This window comes from Molothrus aeneus, chromosome 16, assembly GCF_037042795.1.
Source record: "Molothrus aeneus isolate 106 chromosome 16, BPBGC_Maene_1.0, whole genome shotgun sequence".
Lineage (NCBI taxonomy): Eukaryota > Metazoa > Chordata > Aves > Passeriformes > Icteridae > Molothrus > Molothrus aeneus.
Genome location: NC_089661.1, coordinates 1,833,470 through 1,856,839, shown reverse-complemented (window position 1 = coordinate 1,856,839; position 23,370 = coordinate 1,833,470). Strand labels below are relative to the sequence as shown.

At 60.3% G+C, this 23,370-nt stretch overlaps 3 protein-coding genes across 5 annotated transcripts in view; all 3 read left to right on the top strand.

Annotated features, from left to right (window-relative positions):
* Positions 1 to 1,076: 1,076 nt before the first annotated feature.
* On the top strand, positions 1,077 to 3,067 carry LOC136563695 (nucleoside diphosphate kinase, mitochondrial-like). The gene is made up of 5 exons (XM_066561243.1): positions 1,077 to 1,164; positions 2,386 to 2,516; positions 2,603 to 2,704; positions 2,784 to 2,884; positions 2,947 to 3,067. The coding sequence occupies exons 1-5, from the start codon at positions 1,077 to 1,079 to the stop codon at positions 3,065 to 3,067; spliced, it is 543 nt and encodes a 180-aa protein (XP_066417340.1).
* A 2,106-nt stretch (positions 3,068 to 5,173) lies between these two features.
* DECR2 (2,4-dienoyl-CoA reductase 2) lies at positions 5,174 to 11,988 on the top strand. Of its 2 annotated transcripts, none has more exons than XM_066560654.1 (9): positions 5,174 to 5,279; positions 5,356 to 5,424; positions 5,792 to 5,843; positions 6,935 to 7,070; positions 7,595 to 7,719; positions 8,173 to 8,266; positions 8,530 to 8,634; positions 9,522 to 9,710; positions 10,990 to 11,988. In XM_066560654.1, the coding sequence occupies exons 1-9, from the start codon at positions 5,182 to 5,184 to the stop codon at positions 11,022 to 11,024; spliced, it is 903 nt and encodes a 300-aa protein (XP_066416751.1). In that variant the 5' UTR covers positions 5,174 to 5,181; the 3' UTR covers positions 11,025 to 11,988. The 2 variants fall into 2 exon arrangements, with proteins under 2 accessions (XP_066416751.1, XP_066416752.1); XM_066560655.1 differs by having other exon boundaries at positions 9,522 to 9,742.
* A 2,142-nt stretch (positions 11,989 to 14,130) lies between these two features.
* The window catches only part of RAB11FIP3 (RAB11 family interacting protein 3), an 86,435-nt gene continuing 77,195 nt past the window's right edge, over positions 14,131 to 23,370 (top strand). For both annotated transcript variants that reach the window (XM_066561230.1, XM_066561229.1), the window contains exon 1: positions 14,131 to 14,787. In XM_066561230.1, coding sequence (XP_066417327.1) covers positions 14,146 to 14,787 — 642 coding nt within the window. In that variant the 5' untranslated portion in view covers positions 14,131 to 14,145. The remainder of the gene's footprint in view (positions 14,788 to 23,370) is intronic.

Genomic DNA, 23,370 nt, shown 5'->3' with positions numbered 1-23,370 from the left:
GGGATTCCATCCCAGCACAGCTCTCCAGGCTCATGCTGCTTCTCTTTCTTGGCTTCACACAGGATGAAAGTAGATTTCCCCTTGGTCAGTGCCAGCAGCTGCCAGGTGGCCAAAGCCCAGCCTCCAGTCTGCCACCCCTTGTCCTAAAACCTCTTTCCCCTTTGCCACCTTTCTGTCTCATTCCCCCAGGCCTGGCAGACCCTGCACAGGGGCCTTTCCCCACCCCCAGCCCCTTGTCTGGGGCCAGAAAAGTCTCTTTTCCACAGCCTGTTGAATCCATTTGCCCGTGGGAAGGCACTGGGCTGTTTTTTGTCACAGTGCAGAGCACAGCAGGTCCCCAGAGCCCCCCAGGCTGTGGCAGGGGCTCTGTCCCCCCATCCCTGTGCCTTGGGAAGGCAGGGTGGGAACAGGGACAGAGGGATCAAGCCCAGCCCTCAGTTGTTTCTTCAGGATACTCCTCAGTCCTTCAGATCAGCACGGATTTGGGAAGCAGGCTCCAAGCAGCCAGGCTGTTCCATGAACCTGTCAGGCTGCTCTCCCATGAGGTGTCTTGAGTGCAGGGAAGCCCAGTACAGAGTGATTTCCCAAACTGGGGTCTGAAATGGGCCTTGGAGAAGTTATCAGAGAGGTCCCACCTGGCAGTTCCTCTGCCCCCAGGGCCTTGCAGCCCTTCCCCAGCACCCCCTGTGTCCAGGGCAGGTCTGTGCCCCACAGGGGGACCCTGCTCTGGCTGCCCTTGTGCCCCAGCTCAGCCTGGCACGGGCTGACCCGGCCTCTCCCTGCTGCTGAATCGAGGGCAAAGCATGGCCCAGGTTTGGGTCCTGGCAGGGTCTGGCTCCCCTCGGGGTGAGTGTGGGCTGTGCTTCCACCCTGGTAGGGCTTGGGCTTCCACACCAGGATGTTCCGTGTCAGGATGCTCCGTGCTGGAATGCTCTGCATGGGGAGGATGCTCCGTCCCGGGATGTCCCGAGCAGGCGCGGCGGCCTTTAAGGGGAGGGACGGAATCCTGACCCATCCCCGGGCCCTTAAAGCCTCCGCAGAGCGACCGAGCCCGGCTCGGACCCGCCGGGGCCGCCATGGGCTCCCTGGGGCGCTGCCTGGCCCGGAGCCTCCCGCGGGGACAGCCCGGCCGGAGCCCCCCCGCGCCCCGCTGCTACGGCTCCGGTGAGACACGGCCCGTCCCTGTCCCGCCCCTGGGGACCCTGTCCCCACCCCTGCTCCAGAGGACCCGGTCCCCATCCCTGGGGGCCTTTAGCCCCTTCCCTGTCCCTGCCCCTGGGGACCCTTTCCTCATCCCCGTCCTGACCCCTGTCCCCTGCCTGTGCTGCCCCTCAGAGCTCCCGTTCCCACCCTGTCCCCTCTGTGTCCCATCCCCCCACAGTGTCCCCGGCGCCCCCGTGCCGGGCGGGCGGCGGCTCACGGGCTCCTGTCACCCCTTCGTGGGCCGACTCGGTGCCAGGTCCTGCTGTCCCCAGCCCCGTGTGCCGGCATGGGACAGAGCCCGGAGCTGGTCCCAAGGGGTTCAGTGTCCCTGGGGCGGTGCTGGGGGCACCTCGATGCGGGGCACAGGGACAGGGCAGGGCCCTGGCAGAGCCGAGCCGTGCCCAGCAGTGCCCGGGTGAGCTCACGGGCTCGGTTTGTCCGGCTCTGTCCCCTCCAGCACCGGGGCCACCCGGACCCGCAGCCCGGGACGCGTCCCCGAAGGGATTGGCAGTGAAGTGTCCTCTCCCTTCCTCCTCCCTCCCTCTCCCTTCCCCTCCTTCCTGTCCCCTCTGTCCCTCCAGCGGATGGGATGCGCTGTCCCCTGGGGCTTCTGTCCCCTCCTGCGGCGCAGCCGCGGCAGGGCCAGCGGCGGGGTGAGACCCTGCCGTCCCTCGGGTGACAGCGGGACCGGACCCTGCCATCCCTCGGGTGACAGCGGGACCGGACCCTGCCGTCCCTCGGTCACCGATTTTTCCCTCCAGCAGCGGAGCGCCGTGACCGGGCGGGGGAAGGGCCCGGGGCCAGGCAGGGGACAGTCCCCAGCACGGGGACACGGCACAGACATGGCTGGCTTAAAGGCTATTTCCTGGCCACGGACATATCCCCAACACCCGTCAGGGCTTTGTGACACATCCCCTGGGACCCCAGCAGCCTGAGAGGCACAGCTTGGCCAGGGGACAGCGATAGGGACAGGGATGAGGACAGCGAGGGGGACAGCGATGGAAGCAGGGATGGGGACAGCGACGGGGACGGGGATGGGGACAGCGATGGTGGCGGGTTCCCATCGGCACCTCGGGGCCGAGTACAGCCCGTGGTGCCGCGGGGACAGCTCGGGGCCCTGCTGCCGCCGTGCCGGTGTCGGGTGGGTGCCGTGTCCCGCGGTGGTGACAGTGACCCGCGCAGCCCCCGCGGCGCTGCAGGAGAGGACGCTGCTGGTGGCCAAGCCGGACGCGGTGCAGCGGCGGCTGCTCGGGGACATCATCCAGCGCTTCGAGCGCCGCGGCTTCAAGCTGGTGGCCATGAAGCTGCTCCAGGTAGCCGGGCCCGCGGGGACACCGCTCCGGGAGCGGGGGTGGCCGGGGACACCGCCCGGGTGTCACTGTCACCGCCGCTGCCCCAGGCGGACCGGAGGCTCGTGGAGCAGCACTACGAGCAGCTGCGGCTGAAGCCCTTCTACCCCGCGCTCGTCGCCTACATGACCTCGGGGCCGGTGGTGGCCATGGTGAGGGGACAGCCCGGGGGTCCCGGGGGGTGCGGGGGACTCAGCTGTCCCTACCCCTGTCCCTGTCCCTGTCCCGCAGGTGTGGGAGGGCTACAACGTGGTGCGGTGCACGCGGGCCATGGTCGGGGACAGCAGCGCAGTGGGGACAATCCGCGGGGACCTCAGCGTGCACATCACCAGGTAGGGCCGCGGGGGCGGGACGCCGGGGCCGTGGCACTGTCCCCATCCCTGTCCCCTCGCAGGAACGTGGTCCATGCCAGCGACTCCGCAGAGACGGCTCAGAGAGAGATCGGCTTCTGGTTCCGGCGGGACGAGCTGGTGGCCTGGGACAGCAGGGACAGGGACAACATCTATGGGCTCTAGGGCCAGGCCCCGGCCGGGGACACCCCCGCCCCCAATAAACCCCGGTGTCCCCAGCTCTGACTCCGGTCTCCTCCCTCGGATGTCACCAGGAATCTCTGGGAGGCACTGGGATGTCCCCAGAGGGCACTTGGGTGGTACTGAGAAGCTCTGGGAGGCACTGGGATGGTACTGGGAATCTCTGGGATGTCCTTGCAGAGGCACTGAGAAGCTCTGGGAGGCACAGGGATGTCACTGGGAGACTGGGGAGACACTGGGAAGCTCTGGGATGTACTGAGGTGACACCAGAGGACACTGAGGTGTCACAGGAAGGCTCTGGGAGGCACTGGGTGATAATGGAGGGCACTGGGATGTCCCCGGAGGGCACTGGGGTGGTACTGGGAAGCTCTGGGAGGCACTGGGATGGCACAGAGGAACCCCAGAAGACCCTGGGCTGTCTCTGGGGAGTACTGGGGCTGTGCTGGGAAGCTCTGGGATGCCACTGGTACATCTGTGGAGGTACTGGTTGGTACTGGAAGCTTTGTGAGGCACTGGGATGTCCCTGGGAGACTCTGAGAAGCTCTGGATGTTCATGGACTGTTCCTGGGGGGCACTGGATGGGTACTGGGAAGCTCTGTGGGAAACTGGGATAGTGCTGGGAAGTTCTGGGATGGACTGGGATGTCCCTGGGAGCACTGGAACTGTACTGGGAGGCCCTGTGAAGAACTGGGCTGTGCCCAGGGGGCTTCAGGGGCTCTGCAAGTGACGGGAAGAGACCGGGGTGGGGTCTGAGCTGTAAAACTGGGGGCTCCCTGCGACGCTGGGAACCACTGGGAACCACTGGGTGGCACCGGGACACCGCTGGGAGGTGCTGGGATGCCACTGTGAAACACTGAGACACCACTGGGTGGCACTGGGGGCCACTGGGACGCTTTGGAAAGCACTGGGACGCCACTGGCACGGTGGATGTCACTGGGATCACAGGGACAGCACTGGGATATGTCTGGGATATCTCTGGAAGCACTGGGACAGCACTGGGAGATCTCTGGGATATCTCTGGGATATCTCACTGGGTTATCTCACTGGGTTATCTCTGGGATATCTCACTGGGATATCTCTGGGGTATCTCTGGGATACCTCACTGGGATATCTCTGGGGTATCTCTGGGATACCTCACTGGGATATCTCTGGGGTATCTCTGGGATACCTCACTGGGATATCTCTGGGGTATCTCTGGGGTATCTCTGGGATACCTCACTGGGATATCTCTGGGGTATCTCTGGGGTATCTCTGGGATACCTCACTGGGATATCTCTGGGGTATCTCTGGGGTATCTCTGGGATACCTCACTGGGATATCTCTGGGGTATCTCTGGGGTATCTCTGGGATATCTCACTGGGATATCTCTGGGGTATCTCTGGAGTATGTCTGGGATATCTCACTGGGATATCTCTGGGATATCTCACTGGGATATCTCTGGGGTATCTCTGGGATATCTCACTGGGATATCTCTGGGATATCTCTGGGGTATCTCTGGGATATCGCACTGGGATATCTCACTGGGATATCTGTCTGGGATATCTCTGGGATATCTCTGGGGTATCTCTGGAGTATGTCTGGGATATCTCACTGGGATATCTCTGGGATATCTCACTGGGATATCTCTGGGATATCTCTGGGGTATCTCTGGGGTATCTCTGGGGTATCTCTGGGATATCTCACTGGGATATCTCACTGGGATATCTGACTGGGATATCTCTGGGATATCTCACTGGGATATCTCTGGGGTATCTCTGGGGTATCTCTGGGATATCTCACTGGGATATCTCTGGGATATCTCTGGGGTATCTCTGGGATATCTCACTGGGATATCTCACTGGGATATCTGTCTGGGATATCTCTGGAGTATCTCTGGAGTATCTCTGGGATATCTCACTGGGATATCTCTGGGATATCTCACTGGGATATCTCTGGGATATCTCCGGGATCTCTCACCGGGAGCCCTGGGACGGCCCCGGTCTCCCCGCGCTGCAGTTCCCGCCATGGCCGCTCGGTGTCGCTGTGTCCCGAAGCGCTCCCCGTTGCCAGGCGACGGCGGCGGCGCCCGCGCAGGCGCAGTGAGCAGCGCCGCCCCCGCCATGGCCGAGGCCGCTATGGCCGCGCGGGTGCCCCCGGACGAGGATGGGGACGAGTGCCTGCCGCAGTACCGGCACCTGCTCAGCCCCGACCTGCTCCAGTGAGTGCCGGCGCTCCGGGGGGCCGCGGGGGCCGCCTCCCCGGGGCCCGGCTCTCACCGTGCCTCTGTCCCACAGGGGCCAGGTGGCCTTCATCACCGGCGGCGGCTCCGGCATCGGCTTCCGCATCGCCGAGATCTTCATGAGGTGCGGGAGCCCCTGCCCTAGGACCGTCCCCTCCTTCCCTTTTTCTTTTCCCCGTTACCTTCTTCTCTTCCCCCCTTTTCCCTTCTTTCCCCTCACTTTCCTTCTCTTCTCTCTTCTGTTTTCTTTCTTCTCTCTTCTGTCTTCTCTTTCCCCCGTCCCGTCGTTTCCCCGCTGCGGTGCCCGGCCCTGGCAGAGCCGGGATGTGCAGCCGAGGGCGGCAGAGCCCTCAGGAAGGCCCTGGGGTCAGGGCCCTGCCTCTCCCCGTCCCGCGGGCTCGGAGCAGCAGCAATTCCTGCAGGGAGCACTCGAGCTGATCCCGAGGTGCTGCTGGGGAGCCCGGCCCGTCTCACCTGCCCCTTCCCCGCAGGCACGGCTGCCGCACCGTCATTGCCAGCAGGAACCTGCAGCGGGTGGCCGAGGTGAGTGCGGGCTCCAGCCGCCTGCGAGCCCCCGAGATCCTTCTGCTCTCTGCCGGTGGAGCCGGGAGCCCTGGGAACAGTGCAGTAGGAGGAATGGCTTCCCAGAGCCTCCCATTGCTTCCTAGTGCCTCCCATTGCTTCCCAGAGCCTCCCAGTGTTTCCCAGTGCCTCCCAGCCTGCCAGCCCCGGGCACTCTGTCGGTGCTGGGCAGGCTGGGTGCAGGTTTGGGGCTGCACCCGCCGCACCTCCAGCACAGCTCCGTTAACCTGGAACCTGCTTTGTGGGGGCTATTCCATGGTCGTGATGGCTTTTTGTACGGGAGAGAGACAGAAGTGAGCTGTGGGGGAGGTTTGTCAGCAGGGCAGAGCCCAGGGCTGGACTGAAAGCTCAGTGTGGAGTAGGAGCAGATGCCAGGGGCTGTGTGGCTTGTGTGTTGCACAGGTATCCTGTGTTTTGGGGCAGAGGGGACGGTGCAGGTGTGGTTGGCTGTCATTTCCCACCCCTCACACTCATGTGCCAGAAGAAGCTGGCTCAGCAGGTTTTTAGTCCTCAGGGGCCTGAGTCTTCTGAGGCCACAGAATCTGCAGTCCAGGACTCCAGCTACTCCTGCACCTGTGTGTTGTTAGGGCTCAGGACCTCTCACAGAGCCCAAAACAGAAGCTGGAGCAGCTCTGGGTGTTGTGTGGAGTTGCTGCTGAGTGTGTGTCCCCTGTGCTTAATTTGCTGGGGAAGATCTTACTCTTAATGAGCTACAGGGGTGGCACATGACAAACCCTTAGCTGCAGAGCTGCTCTGTCTCACAGCCTGACACCTGGCTGCTGTGTCCTTGCCCTTTTGCCCACTGACTTTTTGGATCTAAAGGGCAATTATGCCTGTGCTCCTGCCAAAAAAACCTTGCTGGGGTCCAACCTTTGTACTTGCCCTGCAGAGATGTTGCCTGGGCTGTGCTGTGTCCATGGCAGCCCACACAGGTACCTGGGCTTAGCCTGCCCAGCGTGCTGGGTTACACCATGCAGGAGCTTTCCCTGGCTACCCCAGGGCTAGCAGGGTGCAACCAGGCTCTCTCAAGTGTTTTTTTTTTGTTCTTTCAGGCCTCAAAGAAGCTGGTGGCAGCCACAGGGCAGCAGTGCCTGCCCCTGTGCATCGACGTGCGGCAGCCGCAGACCATCACGGCCGCCGTGGACGAGGCACTGCAGGAGTTCAAGAGGATTGACATCCTCATCAATGGTGAGGCTGCACAGGACACTGGTTTGGCAGTAGTTTGGGCTCTCTGATGCCATGGTGGAATGTGCTCCCCCAAAACTCAGCCCTGCCTGAGGGGTTTGGCTCACTCATCAGCAGAGTGCTGGTGCAGCCCCAGAGGATGGGAAAGACCTGGAGCTCTTGGACTAAGTCCAGAGGCCATGGAGATGCTCCAAGGGCTGGAGCCCCTCTGCACTATCCCTCCTACTGCACTATTCCCAGGGCTCCTGGCTGTTTGGGCTCACTGTTGGGCCGGGTGTTTTCCTGGGGGCTCAGAGGAAGCAGAGATCTCTGTGTGTGTACATGGCCATCCCTGTTTGTCTGGGTGTGGATCATCCCTGCTCCCCTCGTGCTGCCTGTGCTGCTGGGCACCCAGAGCCACCAGTTTACCCCTTAGCAGGGCTGTCTCCATGTGCTCTCCAGCATGCAGACATTGTCCCTCACCCTCGCTGTCCCAGAAGGGCCCTGACACCTGTCCCAGCCCTGTCTTGCCTGTCCCTGTGGTTCAGGTGCTGCAGGGAACTTCCTGTGCCCAGCCAGTGCCCTGTCCTTCAACGCCTTCAAGACAGTGATAGACATCGACACCATGGGCACCTTCAACACCTCCAAAGTCCTCTTTGAGAAATATTTCCGGGTAAGTGGCACAGAGCCAGGGGACTCTGAGGAGAGGCTCTGGTAGGCAGGGGTAGTGTCAAACCACACTGTGCTCCTGGGGAAATCAGGGAACTGCAAGGACCCAGAGCCTCCCTGCCCAGATCCCGTCCAGGGATCCCTGGGGCTCCTCCTGTCCCTTGCCCTGGGGCTTTGTGCTGTTGCAGCACCTTTCCATGCTCTGTCACCTGGAGCAGCTGATCTCCTGCTCCCTTTCCAGCTCTGCCACTTTCCCTTGGCCTTTCCTTCTACCCTGCATGTCCCACCTCTCCAGCTGGCTGCCCCACCCCTGAGATTCATCAGAGCTGCCCCAGTGATGGCTTGGCAGTGCCCGTGGGTGACTGTCCCTCCAAGCCCAGGTCTCCTGTCCCTCAGAGCCCTCTGTGAGCCTTTGTGCTGCTCCCTGCCTAACTCCACATCTCCCTTCCTCCCCCAGGACCACGGCGGGGTCATCGTTAACATCACGGCCACCCTGAGCTACCGAGGGCAGGCCCTGCAGGTGCACGCTGGGGCTGCCAAGGCTGCCATAGGTACCTGCACACACCCTGCTGGGGCTCTGAGCCACGTGGGGCCAGTCCTTCCTAAATACTGGCATGGAAGATGCCTTGGGGAGGGGCAGTGAGGGTGAATTGGTGTGGCTGCTGCATGCCTGGGTTTGGGATGAGGCTCTTCTCCCCTCCAGGGCCCTTTGCTCTCAGCCAGACTGTTCTGTGGCTTTTTTTTTCCCTCTCCAAAGAAGTTGCTGGCATGGCTCTGCTCCCTGTTTCTCACTGCTGTTGCAATCCCTCCCCAGATGCCATGACCCGTCACCTTGCAGTGGAGTGGGGACCCAACAACATCCGTGTGAACAGCCTGGCCCCCGGCCCCATCTCGGGCACCGAGGGCTTCCGACGCCTGGGTGAGGCAGCCTGGGCTCACAGCCCTGCCCTGGCACTGCCCTGCTGGGAGGGGACTGGGAGGGACCCCCAGTGCCACACAGCTCGTGGGGATTGCTGCTGTGCTGTGCCTTGGCTGGCACAGCTCTGTGGGAACAGCCCTTCCCACATCCCTGGTACCTCCCAGGGCACTGGTTTGGCAGCAGTTTGGGCTCTCTGATGCCATGATGGAATGTGCTCCCCCAAAACTCAGCCCTGCCTCAGGGTTGGCTCTTGTAGTCCATCAGCAGAGTGCTGGTGCAGCCCCAGAGGATGGGAAAGACCTGGAGCTCTTAGAGTAGGTCCAGAGGCCATGGAGATGCTCCAAGGGTTAGAGCCCCTCTGCTCTGGAGCCATGGAGACCTCAGAATCCCTTCCAGGGCCTAAAGGGGCTCCAGGAGTGCTGTACTGGGCTTCCCACTGCCAGAGGGCAGGGCTGGATGGGATATTGGGAATTAGGAATTGTTCCCTGGGAGGATGGGCAGGCCCTGGCACAGGGTGCCCAGAGCAGCTGGGGCTGCCCCTGCATCCCTGGCAGTGCCCAAGGCCAGGCTGGGCAGGGCTTGGAGCCACCTGGGATAGTGGGAGGTGTCCCTGGACATGTCAGGGGAGGAGGAGAGATCCCTCCCAACCCCAACCATTCCATTGTTCTAAAGTTTTCTGAGATTCTTGAGCTCGCTGGGTCAGTACAAAATCCCTGCTGGGCTTGGGCTCCCCTCCTTTAAATCTTCCCAGTTTTTTATCCCAGGGCTGTGCCAGGATCTCCCTGGAGCACTCAGCCAGCCCTATGGGCAGTGCTGCAGTGCCTGGCCAGCCATGGTGGTGGACAGTCCTCCCGTGGTCCAAATGGACTCTTTCCTGCTCCTTTTAGGTGGGAAATTTGCAGAGAAATCCAACCAGTTCTCGGTGATCCCGCTGCAGCGCGCGGGGAACAAGACGGAGATCGCGCACAGCGCCCTGTACCTGGCCAGCCCCCTCTCGTCCTACGTCACCGGCACCACCCTGGTCGTGGATGGTGGCAGCTGGCTCACCTCCCCCAACAGCTTCTCTGCCTTGCTGGGTATTGCCTCCTCCTCCTCTGCTAAACTCTAGGTGACTGCATTTCCCCCTCGTGGGATTGGAGCAGGGCTCCTCAGGGAAACGCTGCTTTTCCCTGGGGCATGGGGTCTGTGAGAAGCAGCTGAGGGAGCTGGGAAGGGGCTCAGCCTGGAGGAAAGGAGGCTCAGGGGGGACCTTGTGGCTCTGCACAACTCCTGACAGGAGGGGACAGCCGGGGGGATCAGGCTCTGCTCCCAGGGAACAGGGACAGGCTGTACCAGGGGAGGTGTAGGTTGGGTGTTAAGAGAAAATTTCTTTGTGGAAGGGGATGGTCAGGTGATATAATGGTCTCCTTGAGCCAGCTCTTATGAGCTCTTGGATATTTATATCACACCCGAGATAGCTCAGCCACCTCAGATGGCATAAAATCAGCAGGATGGCTTCTGTGGTAGTGTTGGAAACAGAAAAGTTTTAATAAAAGGCAAAATAACAAACTCTTTACAGAGAAAATCTGAGTCAGGTGCAAGAGGTTCTTGCCCCTGGTAAAACACCTCACAAAAGCCATTCGTTTCTTTGTTGTCTTTTTCTAGTAAATTGTTCAGGTGGGACTTTTTGGCTCCTGTTCAATTGGCTGTCCTTAAGTTTGAGGTGAAGTCCCCCAGGTCCTATGAGGTGTCTTAACCTAATTGAGGAGAGAAACTTCTGGGCTTTTTTCCTTTTTAAATTTGTCACTCCATCAACAGGAGGCACATTCCTGCAGTCAGGCACTGGCACAGCTGCCCAGGGCAGTGGGGGAGTCCCCATCCCTGGGGGGATTTAAAAGCCATGTGGATGTGGCACTTGGGGACATGGGTTAGTGGTGGTCTTGGCAGTGCTGGGGGAACAGTTGGACTTAATGGTATTAGAAGGCTTTTCCCACTTCAGTGATGATTCTTAACCATGATTCTCCTGGGGCATGGCTGCTGTAGCAGTGGGTACAGTGTCCTCATGGCCAGTCCTTGGGATGAGCAGAACCTGCTGGATTTGCCCTGTGAGCCTGGCTTGTGACATGGTGTCTTGTGGACACTTGTCCAGCCACCTTGAGCTTCCCCCAAAGCAACCTGATGCCCATTTTCTGTGCCCCAGCAGCAGGATTGAGCACAAAGAGCCCCAAGAGGCTCTTCCTTCCATGGATTCCTGCAGCCTGGCAGGGAAGGGGTGTCCTGCCTTCCTCTCCTCCCTGCCTGTGTCCCACCTGGCAGCCTCCAGGAGCTGGGCAGGCCCCAGCAGGGCTCTGTCCCCACCTCCACCCTCTCTTGCAGATGTCTGGGCTGCAGGAGCAAACCAACCCCACTGATGGACGGCCTGGGACTGACCGACGGACAGACGTGACCTGGGACACCGTGTGGGGACATCTCCCAGAGCCAGTGCTGACAGCCACAGCCTCTCCTTGGCCACTGGTGGCACTGGTGGCACTGCCAGCCCCGTGTCTGCCTGGAGGACACAGCTCTGGGGTGCTGGGTGGGGACCAAGCCCATCCTGTGCCATTGCTGCCCTCTGAGCTGCTGTGGCTGTGGGTGCAGAGACAGCTCAGAGGGCTCAGATGGTCACTGGCCCTTTGTGGCTCCCTCCAAGCTGCTCCTGTGGCCTTTCCCAAGCCCCAGGCAGTGCCACCCATGGCTACCCCTCCTCTTACTCCTCTATCTTAGCCTGAGAACTGCACAGGAGCCCCAGCAGCAGCAGCAGCAGCTCCTTTTTGGGAGGGGGAGCAGCTCAGCCCACCTGGGGTCGGGGTCACCCAGTGTGGTGGGCTCAGTTCTGCCTGGCAGGGGGGTGGCTGTATCCCCTGAGGGGTCCTGGGTGGGACAGTGCTCCCAGAGGCTGCCAGGGGTGCAGCTGGGATGCCCCTCTCCCGAGAGCAAAGGTGGTGTGAGGGCAGATCCCCAGGGCCAGCTCTGCCCCTCAGCACTGCAGGTGTCCAGTGGTCTGTCCACAGCCATCTGTCTGTCACACCAGTGGCACACTGTGCCTGCAGACACTCGGGCTGAGGCCAGGTGAAGGGCTAGAGCTGGAAGGCAGGCCTCTCCTCCTGCTGGGCTGCAGGGATGGCACTGCTGGAGCCAGCCTGTCCCTGCTGCCCCTGGGGACACACACTGCCTGTGTGCACCCTCCTGCTGCTGCTGCTGCTGGTGGTCGTTTTTAGGCTCACTCTGGATTCAATGAAGCTTGTTCTCCCACTTAATTGTATTTCCTACTTGATTGTAGACTTGCCAGGTTTTACTCCTTCCTCCAGGCCACAAATAAAGAACTTGCCCCCTGAAGCAGTGATGCCTCTCTCTGCTGCACGAGCACCAGTGCCCTGCCCAGCTGACTGGTCCAAACTGGGTGCTAAGGGAGGGAAGAGCCACTGCTGCCACTGCCAGGGCCTTGTGTGGCTCCAGTCCTTGGCTCTGTGGTGCTCCAGGCCACGGAGCTTGGGGACCTGCCAGCTCCTCAGCCCCAGGGCTCTGGGAAGGTGCTCCCAGCAGAAGAGGTGCTGGGAGGTGCTGAGGGCTTTGGTGAGAGGCTCAGCCCTTCAGGGGGATGGGGATGCAGTGCTTGGGCTGGGATTTGGGTGCATCCTTTGCCTGGGCTCTTGGGATTTGGCTCTGGCTGCAGTATTCCTCTTGCTGGATCCCAGGATGTGCTTTCTCCTGGAGAAGGTGCTTGTGTGGTGTGTGCTGGCCCTTCTGCCCAGCTGCAGCCTCATCTCTGACCTGCAGCCCTGCTCTGGGAGGCTCCATGGATTTCACTGTTCCACCATGACCAGGTGACTTAGGCACTGTCAGGGCTGTCCTGGCTCCGTGGCCACCCCAGGAGGAGGGAGCTGAGTTTGGCCACGTGTCCCCAGCACCAGGGCAAGGACAGAGCTCTGGGCCCAGCCTGGAGCTGCAGGAGCCCGTGCAGGGCTGCAGAGCTGCCTCTCACAGCATTGGGCTGTCACCTCCTGCCCTGCAGGGACCTCCTTCCCTGCCAGCCCCATCCATGCAGGAACCCACAGCTTGAGCTGTCTGGAAACTGGGAATTGTATTGCCCAGGGGATTTTGCAGGGGATGCCTGAGGCAGGTGCAGCTGTGCTTCCCTCTGTGGGACAGACCCAGGAGCCCCCTCCTGCCCCGCTCACCTTTAGGAATGGCTGTGCTGAGGAGCAGGATTTGGAGTGGAGGTTTCCATCCTTCCAGCAGTGGGGTGACTGGACAGGGATGACATCCTCCCTGGGGATGCTGCTGAGCTCTGGCTCTTGGGGCTGAGTGTGCTCAGGGACACATTGTGGCCCAACCAGGCTGCTCCTGAGATGTCACACACATCCCTGGCCTGGGCAGGGTCACTGGGGCCAGGGATGCTCTTGCTCATCAAGTTTGCTGCTAATTATACCCAGGGGCTGTAATTCCACCTGCTGGGCCAGCTCAGGGGTGTGTTAGCAGGGTCATCCCTGTGCTCCAGCAGAGACTGCAGCTGCACCAAGCCTGCAGGCTGTGAGCCCTAAGCACGGGCACTAATTAATTAATTAACCCATTGACAGTCCCAGGGGTGTCCCGGTGCTCAGGTCCCCCCTGGAGCAGCTCAGGCATCCCGGGGCACACAGTGCTGCCCCACTGGCTCATATCCCCGGGGGGATTTGGGGCTCACACCTGGAGCAGCTGGGCAGGCCTGTTGCACGGCTCCCCCCACAGGGGTTTGTGGTCCCGGAGCGCGGTTTGGGGTCCCAGAGCATGGTTTGGTATTGGGGTTCTGGAGCGCAGTTTGGGTTTGGGGTCCCAGAGCACGGTTTGGGTTTGGTCCCAGGTGGATGCAGCTCCATCTTCACCACTGCCGCACTCCAGGTCCCGGAGCGCGGTTTGGGTTTGGGGGTCCCGGAACACAGTCTGGGGTCCCGGAGCGCGGTTTTTCAGCAGGGGGATTTGGGGGTCCCCATTCACGGCACCCCCCGGTCCCACGTGCTCGCGCTCCCCTGGCCCCGCCCCTCTCCGCCGGCCCCGCCCCGCCGCGCGCGAGCCGGGGAGGGGGCGTGGCCTCTGCACGGGCTCGCGCCGCGGAGGGGCGGGGCGAACCGGACCGGCAGGCGAGTGACGTCACCGCCCCGGCTACTGCGGCGGCGGCCGGGCTGGAGCTGCCGCTTGTCCGCGGGCGGCCCCGGAGCGGCGGCGCGGGCGGGCGGGCGGCCCGCGGGGTTGTTCCTCGGTGCTGCCGCCGCCTCCCCCAATCCCCGGTCCCGGGCAGGACCCGCGGCCCCGGCGCTCGGAGCCGCCGCTCCCCGGGCAGGGCGGGACCGGCGGGGCCGCCCCCGGTGTCGGCGGGCGGGGCCGGCGTTCTTCGCACAAAGCCGTGAGTGCCGCGGAGACCGCACCGGCACCGGCACCGCCCCGATGTGAGCGGGGCATGGCCGCGGGGCATGGCCCGGGGCGGGCGGCGGCGGGCGCGGAGCGCCGGCGCTGAAGATGGAGCCGCGTCCGCCTGGGACCGAGCCCCCGCTGCCCCGGGGGCCGGGACCGGGGCCCGAGCCGGAGCTGGAACCGGAGCCAGAACCGGAGCTGGAACCAGAACCGGAGCCAGAGCTGGACCTGGAACCGGAGCCGGACCTGGACTTGCAACGGGAACCGGAGCCGGAGCTGGAACCAGAACCGGAGCCAATGCTGGACCTAGAACCCGAGCTGGAGCTGGAACTGGAGCCGGACCTGGACTTGCAACGGGAACCGGAGCTGGAACCAGAACCGGAGCCAGAGCTGGACCTGTACCCGGAGCCGGAGCTGGAGCCGGAGCTGGAACAGAGGGAGGCAGATCTGAGCCCGGAGCCCGAGCTGGAGCTGGAGCCGGACCCGGAGCTGGAACAGGAGGCAGAGCTGGGCCCGGAGCTGGATCTGGACCTCTGGGCCCTTGATGCCGCCGCTGCCGGCGCGGGGCCGCCGCCCTGGTGCCCGGGGCAGGCCGGGGGCAGCCCGGGCCCGGAGCGCTCCGCCGAGCCCCCGCCCGAGGAGGAGCCGCGCCTCCGGCCGGTCTTCGACGCCCTGGACCGCGACGGCGATGGCTTCGTGCGTGTGGAGGAGTTCGTGCAGTTCGCCACGGCCTACGGCGCCGAGCAGGTGAGCACCGGGCACCGCACCTGCCCACCGTGGGCCCCGGTGCTGCCTCCGGGCCGGGGCACCGGGGGGGCGGCCCCGCCTGGTGCCCGGTGGCCCCGCCGCCCCAGGGTGAGGGTGATGGTGGCTTCTGTCCGAGCTGCGGCCCTTGCAGAGCGCCCGTGTCCCCAAGGACAGCGCTGGCATCGCCCCGGGTGAAGGGCACGCTGGCCCGAGCGGCCCCCGCTGCGCCCGGGAGGAGCCGGAGCCGCCGGGAGCCCGCAGCTCTTTGTTCTCCATCGCTGCCGCCTCGGGGCTCGCCTGGGCACGGGGACATCCCGGGCACATCATCCCGGGGCTGCTCCGTGCCCCCCTTGCTGACCGTGGTCACCCCATAACGGGAACATCCCTGCCCGTGGCAGCGGCTTGGAGCGAGGGGATCCTTCAGGGCCTTCCCAGCCCAGGCCATTCCCTGGCTCCCTGCTGCCTCGCTTGTCGGGCTCTGACAGCCTCAATGTGCATTTTCCCCTTTGCTGCTGCTCTGTGCCCTGGCCAGCCGGTGTTCCCCTGCAGCAGATCACAGCGATGTAATTTGAAGCTGCCTGGGCTGAGCCAAAATGGAGCAAGCTCCGGCAGCGCTCACCAGGGCACGGAGATGGATCTGTCGGTGTTTCACGCATTGGCCTGGGCTGGCATCGCTACCAGGAAAAGAAGATTTATTTTTTTAAGGAACGCAGGTATTGCTGTGAAGTTTCCCTGTGCCTGCCCAGGTCTGCTCTCGTTCTCCATCCCTGGCTGCTGCGCGGGTATTTAAGTGCCATGACAAAGCAAATCATGTGTGAAGGAGGCTTTCGGTGGAGGGGGGCTTTTTATCCCTGTCCTCCTGCTCGAAACACCTCTCAAAGATAAAACAAAGGCATTTATTTCAGAAAAACAGCCCTGCAGAGTGGAGACAGGGAACTTCTTTGTGTTGCTGAGGGGGCACTGTGTGTGCAGGGGGTCTCAAGGTGTGAGCTCAGGTACCTCGGCTGCTCCTGCCTGTGCCAGCAGAGAGGTTTTGTTCCTAAATCCTCTCTTCTACCCTGTCCTGTCCTGCCAGGTTCCATGTGCCACCGGGCCGGGCTCGCTGTGCCACGGCCGTGTCCCACTGCTGTCCCCAGCAGAGGAGGCAGCAGCAGACAGTCCATGGAGGCTCCTGTGCCACCTCCCTGGGGACTGTGTTCCTCCGTGTCCCTTGGCAGGAGCAGCCCAAGGACGTGGGAAATGGGGACAGGAGGTGGCAGGGACATGGCAGGTGGCTCTGGGGGTGCAGCTCAGCCCAGCAGTGCCCGGTGCTGGTGTGGGGATGGGGCCAGAGCTCCAGAGGGGCCTCACTGAGCCGGGAAAACACCTCAGAGCATGGCCTGGCGTGGGGCTGTGGGCTGCTAAGGTCACTCTGAAGCTAAGGGGGTGTCCCTGGAGTGTTTGTGCCATTGCATGGTGTCCACATGGATCTGGCTGGGAAGGGGCTCTCTGCAGCTCCCTGTTCCCTCCTGCTGAGCACAGCCTGTGCTGCCCTAAAGGATGCTTTGCAAAGCCATTTCTCTTCAGCAGGAGGCTGGCACGGGCAGCTCCTGGCACGCAGGGCAGCTCGGGGCTGAGCACCTTGGGGAGGTTGGTGTGGCAGTGCCTGGGCCAGCAGGTCCTGGGCGCTCCAGGGGACTGGCACAGGAGGAAAGGGGATGCCTGTGTGTGCAGGAGGACTTGGTGTGAGTCTGCAGCTTGGAAAGGACCAGGGCACGCTGAGGGAGGAGGAGAAGGGGTTGGTGATTGTGTCTGTAAGCTCCCAGCAGATCATATTTGTTCCTCTGTGGTTACCCAGGCAGCCATCACACCCTGACCCCTCTCTCACAGCACCCCAGTTCTGGTTGTGGCACAACCTTTATTTACACCTTCAGGGTCCCATTTAGTCCCACAAGGATCACTGAGTCCAGCTCCTGGCCCTGCACAGACCCCCCAGCAATCCCACCCTCGGCATCCCTGTCCAAGCTCTCCTGGAGCTCTGGCAGCCTCGGGGCTGTGCCCATTCCCTGGGGAGCCTGGGCAGTGCCAGCACCCTCTGGGGGAAGAACCTTTCCCAAAATCCAGCCTGAGCCCCCTGATGTGTGGAGTAATAACGGGAGGAGTTCTGGAGGAGTTCCTTGACCTATTTTTTGTGAAGCAGCTGAACTTGGGCCCAAAGTGGGGCTTCTGGAAAATGGAGATCAGCTCAGGGGGGAGTTAAAGGGCAGGAACATCCCCAGTGGGTAAAACAGTGCTCAGGGGACTAAATGGGACCCAGAAGGTGTAAATAAAGGCTGTGCCACAACCATGGGTGCTGTGAGAGAGGGGTCAGGGTGTGATGGCTGCCTGGGTAACCACAGAGGGCACTTAATGAGGAACAAATTCCAGCCCCTTGCTGGAGGTGCCTCCTTCCTTTCCTCCTGCCCTGCTGCCCACAGGGGTGGAACAAATGGCTAAATTGAAGCAGGAGCAGCAGCTGATTCCCGAGGCTGGAGAGGGCTGCAGGAGGGGCTGTGTGTGTGTGTATCCACATGGATGAGGAGCTGGAGAGCAGCAAGTGTTGTCTTTAGCGCTCAGTCAAACACCAGAGGCATTCATGGGCTGCTGAGTGAGCACTGTCAGCTCGTTTGGCTGCAACAATTATTAGCTAAATGTCAAAGGGAAGGCACCAGCTGGCGTTTATTCCATAAACACCGTGGAATTGGGGGTTTCTGGTCGGGTGAATTGGGTGTTTTTCTCTCCATGGCGATAAAAAATGGGATTGGGATGGGGTTTTGCTTAAGCAGCTTGGGGTGTTGGAGGGCTGATGGGAGAGCTCTGTGGCCGTGCTGCTGGCATGGGGAAGAGATCAGGGCAGAGATAAAGGCAGTTTGTTTTGATCTGCAGAGATAACAACAGCTGATAGGGATTGAGCTCTTGCCAGTGCCTTCATCTTCCAAGGGGTGAGGGAGGCGGTGCTGGGGCTGACACCTGAGCCAAGGGAAGGGACAGCCTTGGGATGGTCCCCCACGGCCTCTCCCAGGAGGGTGCGTGTCCAACACAGATTGTTTTGCTGCCATGGACCCCTGATATGCTCCATGGATTTACAAACAAGATGTGGGACAGAAAGGTCTTGAGGACAACTTAACTTTCCTTGAGAACCACTTGATTTTTCACCCAAACTCCCTGGACTGCTCCCAAACCACCTGGGAGGCAGCTGCCAGGGGCGCTGTGTTGTTATTGTCTCCTTCCTCCCCCTTTTCCCTGCATTTCTCTGGGATCTGCTGCTCCCTGGAGCCACTGGCTGGGACAGAAGGGTGGAGTAAGATTGGCTTAAACAGCGAGCAGGGAGCTGGGGACACACTTGATGTCACTTTTATGTCACCTTGCAAAGCAGGAGGGGTTGTGTCTTGCACTTCTGGGCGTTGCACAGAACCTAAAGCCATTGTGCAACCACTTTTGGTTTAAATTTTTATTCCAAAATTAAATTTTCCTGTAGCCCTGCATTGTGTCTGGCTGGCTGAGGTGACAGAGCCCAAGGCTCTTCTCCCTGGATTTATTTCCAGCAGGCTCAGAGGAGAATGGATTGTTTGTGAGGCTGAGGACAAGCATCCTGCTGGCACCTTGGGTTGTTTTTCCTTTTCTGTTTTGATCTAACAGACAATTGGAGAAGGAAAAGCCTCTTGCACCACATGATCTCACTGCCTTGGCTCAATTAAGAGAAATCCCAGAGTTTGTCTCACTCACTTCCAGAGGCTCCTGTTGCAAGGGATCTTCAGCCTTTTGTTTTTTTTCCCCTCTGGATGATCAGTTTGAGCTTCATGTCAGTGTGATTTATTTTGCTTTCTTTAACATTTCCATCCCTCAATACCTGTCCTGCCACCACATCAGCTCATCCTCAGCTGAGCTCTCCATATTCAGTTTTAACTTTTCCTCTGGGGATGGTTCCTGAGGGGTTTTATCAGGTTTTTGTACTTTTCTCAGCCTTTTGGAATGGGGTGCCCAGCCTGAGCTGAGAGCTGCAGAACAAATCCCATTTTGGGGCTGGCAGGGATCACTCCAGCAGCTGCAAAGAATCCTGCACTTGCTTTTTATTTTTGAGTAAAACAATCTGAAAAGCTGGCAGTTATTTCCTGTAATGGAGTCTGGATGGTGTCAAACTGCAGCTTTTTAGAGGTTCCTCCTGTGGTGATGCCAGGCTGCTGTTCCTGCTCCCCTCTGATGGGTCCTGGGGAGGTGGGGATTGGATCCAGGGCTTTCTCCTTCCATCTCCCTTGGCCATGCTGGCCTTGCAGCTGGCTTGGGATCTCCTCCCTCTTCCCCTTGGTTTTGTCCCACTTCCCTGTGAAATCTAATGATCTCTGTCATGAGGAAACCCCTTTTTTGTTTTTTATTTTTCCATTTTCTCATGGTTCTTACCCAGTTTGAGCAGAGGAAATGCTGGTTTTATGAAGAGATTTCTAAAATTACCTCTCATGCTTTCACAGGCCAGTGAGGCTTAAATTGCCTCCAACTGTGCTGCTGCTGCTGCACCTTCCAGAGGCTTTAATTGCTGTTTAACTACATGGAATATCCTGGCCTGGAAGGAGCAGCAAGTCCAGCTCCTGGAATTTGGTTCCTGCTGTGGAGAGGGGCTGGGATGGCACTGGGGGATGCTCTGGCTGTGCAGGAGGTGCCTATGGACACCCCTGTGTGCTTTGGAACAACAACAAATCTGGAATATTTTGCTTGCTTTGACCAAGGGCCCAGTTTTTTTCCCCCAAAGAAAATCATGGCAGGGAATTTGTGGGTTTTGGGAGATTGGGTGGGAGCCCTTTCCTCTCCTCCTCCCTCCTCTCCTCCCTCTTCAAAGGGCTTTTACCACCATCAATAAATAACAGGTCTATGTGCTCCAGGAGCTCCAAGACAGGAGTTTTTCTTTCTCCTTCAGAGAGGAAAAGGCTTCCAAGCCAACATATTTTGTGTAATTTTGGGCGAGGTGGTGGCTGCTTTGCAAATTCCATTTTCAGCTCACTTGATTCACTTATAAATATCCCAAAAGCCTCCAAGGAAGAGATGATTCCTGTGCTCCTGGGTTTTTTTAGCTGCTCCTGCTTGGGTTTGGCTTTAAGCTCCTGGGAGGCCTCCTGGGAGTGGTGGGGAGGGCTGGGAGCAGTTCAGAGCTGGGCAGAGCTCTGGTGATGTGTTTGTGGCTGGGATCAGATGGAGGGATGCTTATCCTGGAGGGATGGAGCCTGCAGGACTGTGAATGCTCAAAGGCTGGGTTTGTCTGTGTGGGCTGGCAGGAGGGTGCTGGTGGTAATTTTATCCCAGCTCCCAGTTTATTAAATCAACCTTTTCATTCTGCCTGGTTCCTGCAGGTTGAGAGTGCAGGGAATGTGGAGTGGGGGGTGGATTTTTGGGAGAGGGACTGGGGACAAGGCATGGAGGGACGGGACACAGGGAATGGCTCCCACTGCCAGAGGGCAGGGATGAATGGGATATTGGGAATTAGGAATTGTTCCCTGGGAGGGTGGGCAGGCCCTGGCACAGGGTGCCCAGAGCAGCTGGGGCTGCCCCTGGATCCCTGGCAGTGCCCAAGGCCAGGCTGGGCAGGGCTTGGAGCACCTGGGACAGTGGGAGGTGTCCCTGCCATGGCAGGGATGTGGCACTGGATGGGATTTAGGGTCCCCTCCAACCCCACCCATTCTGGGATTGGTTTTGATCAAGGTAAGTTGTGTTCCTCTGGAATTGCAGCTCATTCCTGCAAGTGAAGCAGCCCTGGTTACCCAGGGGAAGCCTCAGCCCCGCCTCTGCAGAGCTGCCACGTGCTGTGCCACAGGAGCCCCAGCAGCAGCCAAGGGACCATCTGAGGGTTCTCAGGGATCTGGAAAGACCTTAAAGCCCATCCAGTGCCACCCCTGCCATGGCAGGGACACCTCCCACTGTCCCAGGCTGCTCCAGTCTCTCCTTGGGCACTGCCAGGGATCCAGGGGCAGCCCCAGCTGCTCTGGGCACCCTGTGCCAGGGCCTGCCCACCCTGCCAGGGCAGAATCTCTCTGTAATATCCAATATAAATCTCTCAGTTCAAACCCATTCTTCCTTGTTCTGTCACTGTCTGCCTGTGTGAAATTCCTTCTCCCTCTCCTTTATAACCCCCTGTAAATACTGAGAGAAGAGAGGTGCATTCACAAGAAGCTTCCTCCCAGGAGCAGAGCATTTCCTGAGGCTGTGATTGATTAAAATTGGATTGGGGTCACCATAATTAACTGGAATATGACAGTGCACCACAAGACAGGGCTCATTTGGAGCTGCTCTTGCCCACAGAGCCCTCTCCCAAAGCATTCCCAGGCTGCTGATAGCATTATGTAACAGCCCAGACAATAATTGATAATCATTACAATTGCCCACAGAATCCCTCTGCTCTTTATTCCTGTTTGACTTTCGTTTGCTGCTCATCACCAGAGGAATGATCTGCTTGGAACCCAGGGGCTTTTTTTTTTTTTTTCCTTTAATTCCTGCCTTTGGAATTTTGCAAAACAAATTACTTCCCTTGAGCCTCAGCTGCTTGGGCAGGGACAGCTCCTGCTGGGCCACCCTCAGCATCCCCTCTGCCATGGTGCCAACGTTTTCTCTAGGAATGGAGCCTGAACAACAATGAACCAACATTGTTCCAGCTCTGGGGATCTGCTGGCAGTGAAGCATGGCTTGCTTCTCCCTGTTCCTCATGCCTGGCTCCATCTTTCCATCATTCCTTTGTGGGTTCCTGGCCCTGCCAAGCCCTGGGAGCCCTTCCCTCTGTGTGCTTGTGTGAATTCAGGCACCTGTGGAGAAGGGAGGTACAAAGCTGCCAGACTGGTCCTGCTGGGCTGGGAGTCAGGGAGAAACTGAGGAGCTCTGGGATCCATCTCTGCTCCATCACTGCCAGGGCCACCCCTGAAAGGTGTCCCCAGTGCCACAGCCGCATCTTGTGTGAGCTCTTCCAGGGATGGGGACCCTCCACTGCCCTGGGCAGCTGTGCCAGGGCCTGACCACCCTTCCATGAAGGAATTTTCCCAATATCCACCCTGACCCTCCCCTGGCACAGCTTGGGGCCGTTTCCCCTTGTCCTGTCCCTGTTCCGTGGAGCAGAGCCCGACCACCCCGGCTGTCCCCTCCTGTCAGGAGTTGTGCAGAGCCACAAGGTCCCCCCTGAGCCTCCTTTTCTCCAGGCTGAGCCCCTTTCCAGCTCCCTCAGCCCCTCCTGGTGCTCCAGCCCCTTCCCAGCTCTGTTCCATCCCCTCAGGGTCTTTGTTCTTGTGAAGGTCCCACCTGGGCACATGTGGGTGATGGGTTTAGATGAGCTTGAGTGAGGTTTTGCCTCCCTAAACTGCTGAAAATGAGAATTGCTGAGGAGTGAGAGCCCTGTTCCCTCCCCTGGACCCTTCCAGGTGTGTTTGGTCAGGAGGGCCCAGAGCAGACCCTGGGGCTGCTCCCAGGCCTTGTCCCCATGTGCAGGTGCCTGTGGACACACAGAGGGACTCTGCCCTTGGGGATTTGTGTGTTTTGTACCTGCAGTGCCTCTCCCAGTGCCAGAAGCATTCCCAGCTCCTTTCAGGGTGAAGTCCATGCTCTGGGTGGGCTCTGAGCTGTTCTGGGTGGGCTCTGAGCTGCTCTCCTGATGAGGTTTTTGGGACATCTGCAGTGCAGCTGGTGCTGAGCCAGCCCAGTGTGCAGGACATGGTGCTTCCCTCATTGTCCCACGTCAGGCAGAGCCCCTAAAGCTCCTCTCAGCTTTCATTGTCCACTTTCAAATCTTGGCCTTTTTCAATCCCCTTCCCACTCATGGGGTGGTGCTGGGGCTGATGCTTTAGGTCCAGGCCTGAGGCCTCCCAGCAGAGGCAGGGCTGCAGCCACAGGGGGAGGAACATCAGGATCTCCTCAGCTGCTCTCAAAATCACTGATTGTTCATATCCTCGTGTGTCTGTGCTTTGGATCTTCCAATATTTGTGTGTGAAGGGACCTTAAGGCCCATCCAGTGCCACCCCTGCCATGGCAGGGACACCTCCCACTGTCCCAGGTGCTCCAAGCCCTGCCCAGCCTGGCCTTGGGCACTGCCAGGGATCCAGGGGCAGCCCCAGCTGCTCTGGGCACCCTGTGCCAGGGCCTGCCCACCCTCCCAGGGAACAATTCCTAATTCCCAATATCCCATCCAGCCCTGCCCTTTGGCACTGGGAGCCATTCCCTGTGTCCTGTCCCTCCATGCCTTGTCCCCAGTCCCTCTGCAGCTCTCCTGGAGCCCCTTCAGGCCCTGCAAGGGGCTCTGAGGTGTCCCTGGAGCCTTCTCCTCTCCAGGTGAGCACCCCCAGCTCTCCCAGCCTGGCTCCAGAGGGGCTCCAGCCCTGGGGCATCTCTATGGGCTCTGGAATGACTCCATGTCCTTGTGCTGGAGGCCTTTGATGTGCTGGTGGCAGCAGACAGCTCAGGCTGAAAGAGGGCTCTGTATTCACAGGGGAGTCCCAGCTCACATCAGTGGTGCCTGGCAGGAACCCTGTTCTGGGATCCCAAAACTTCCAAGGCCAAGGAGCAGCCCTGAAGATGCCATGGAGCCATGGTACTGCCAGCCTG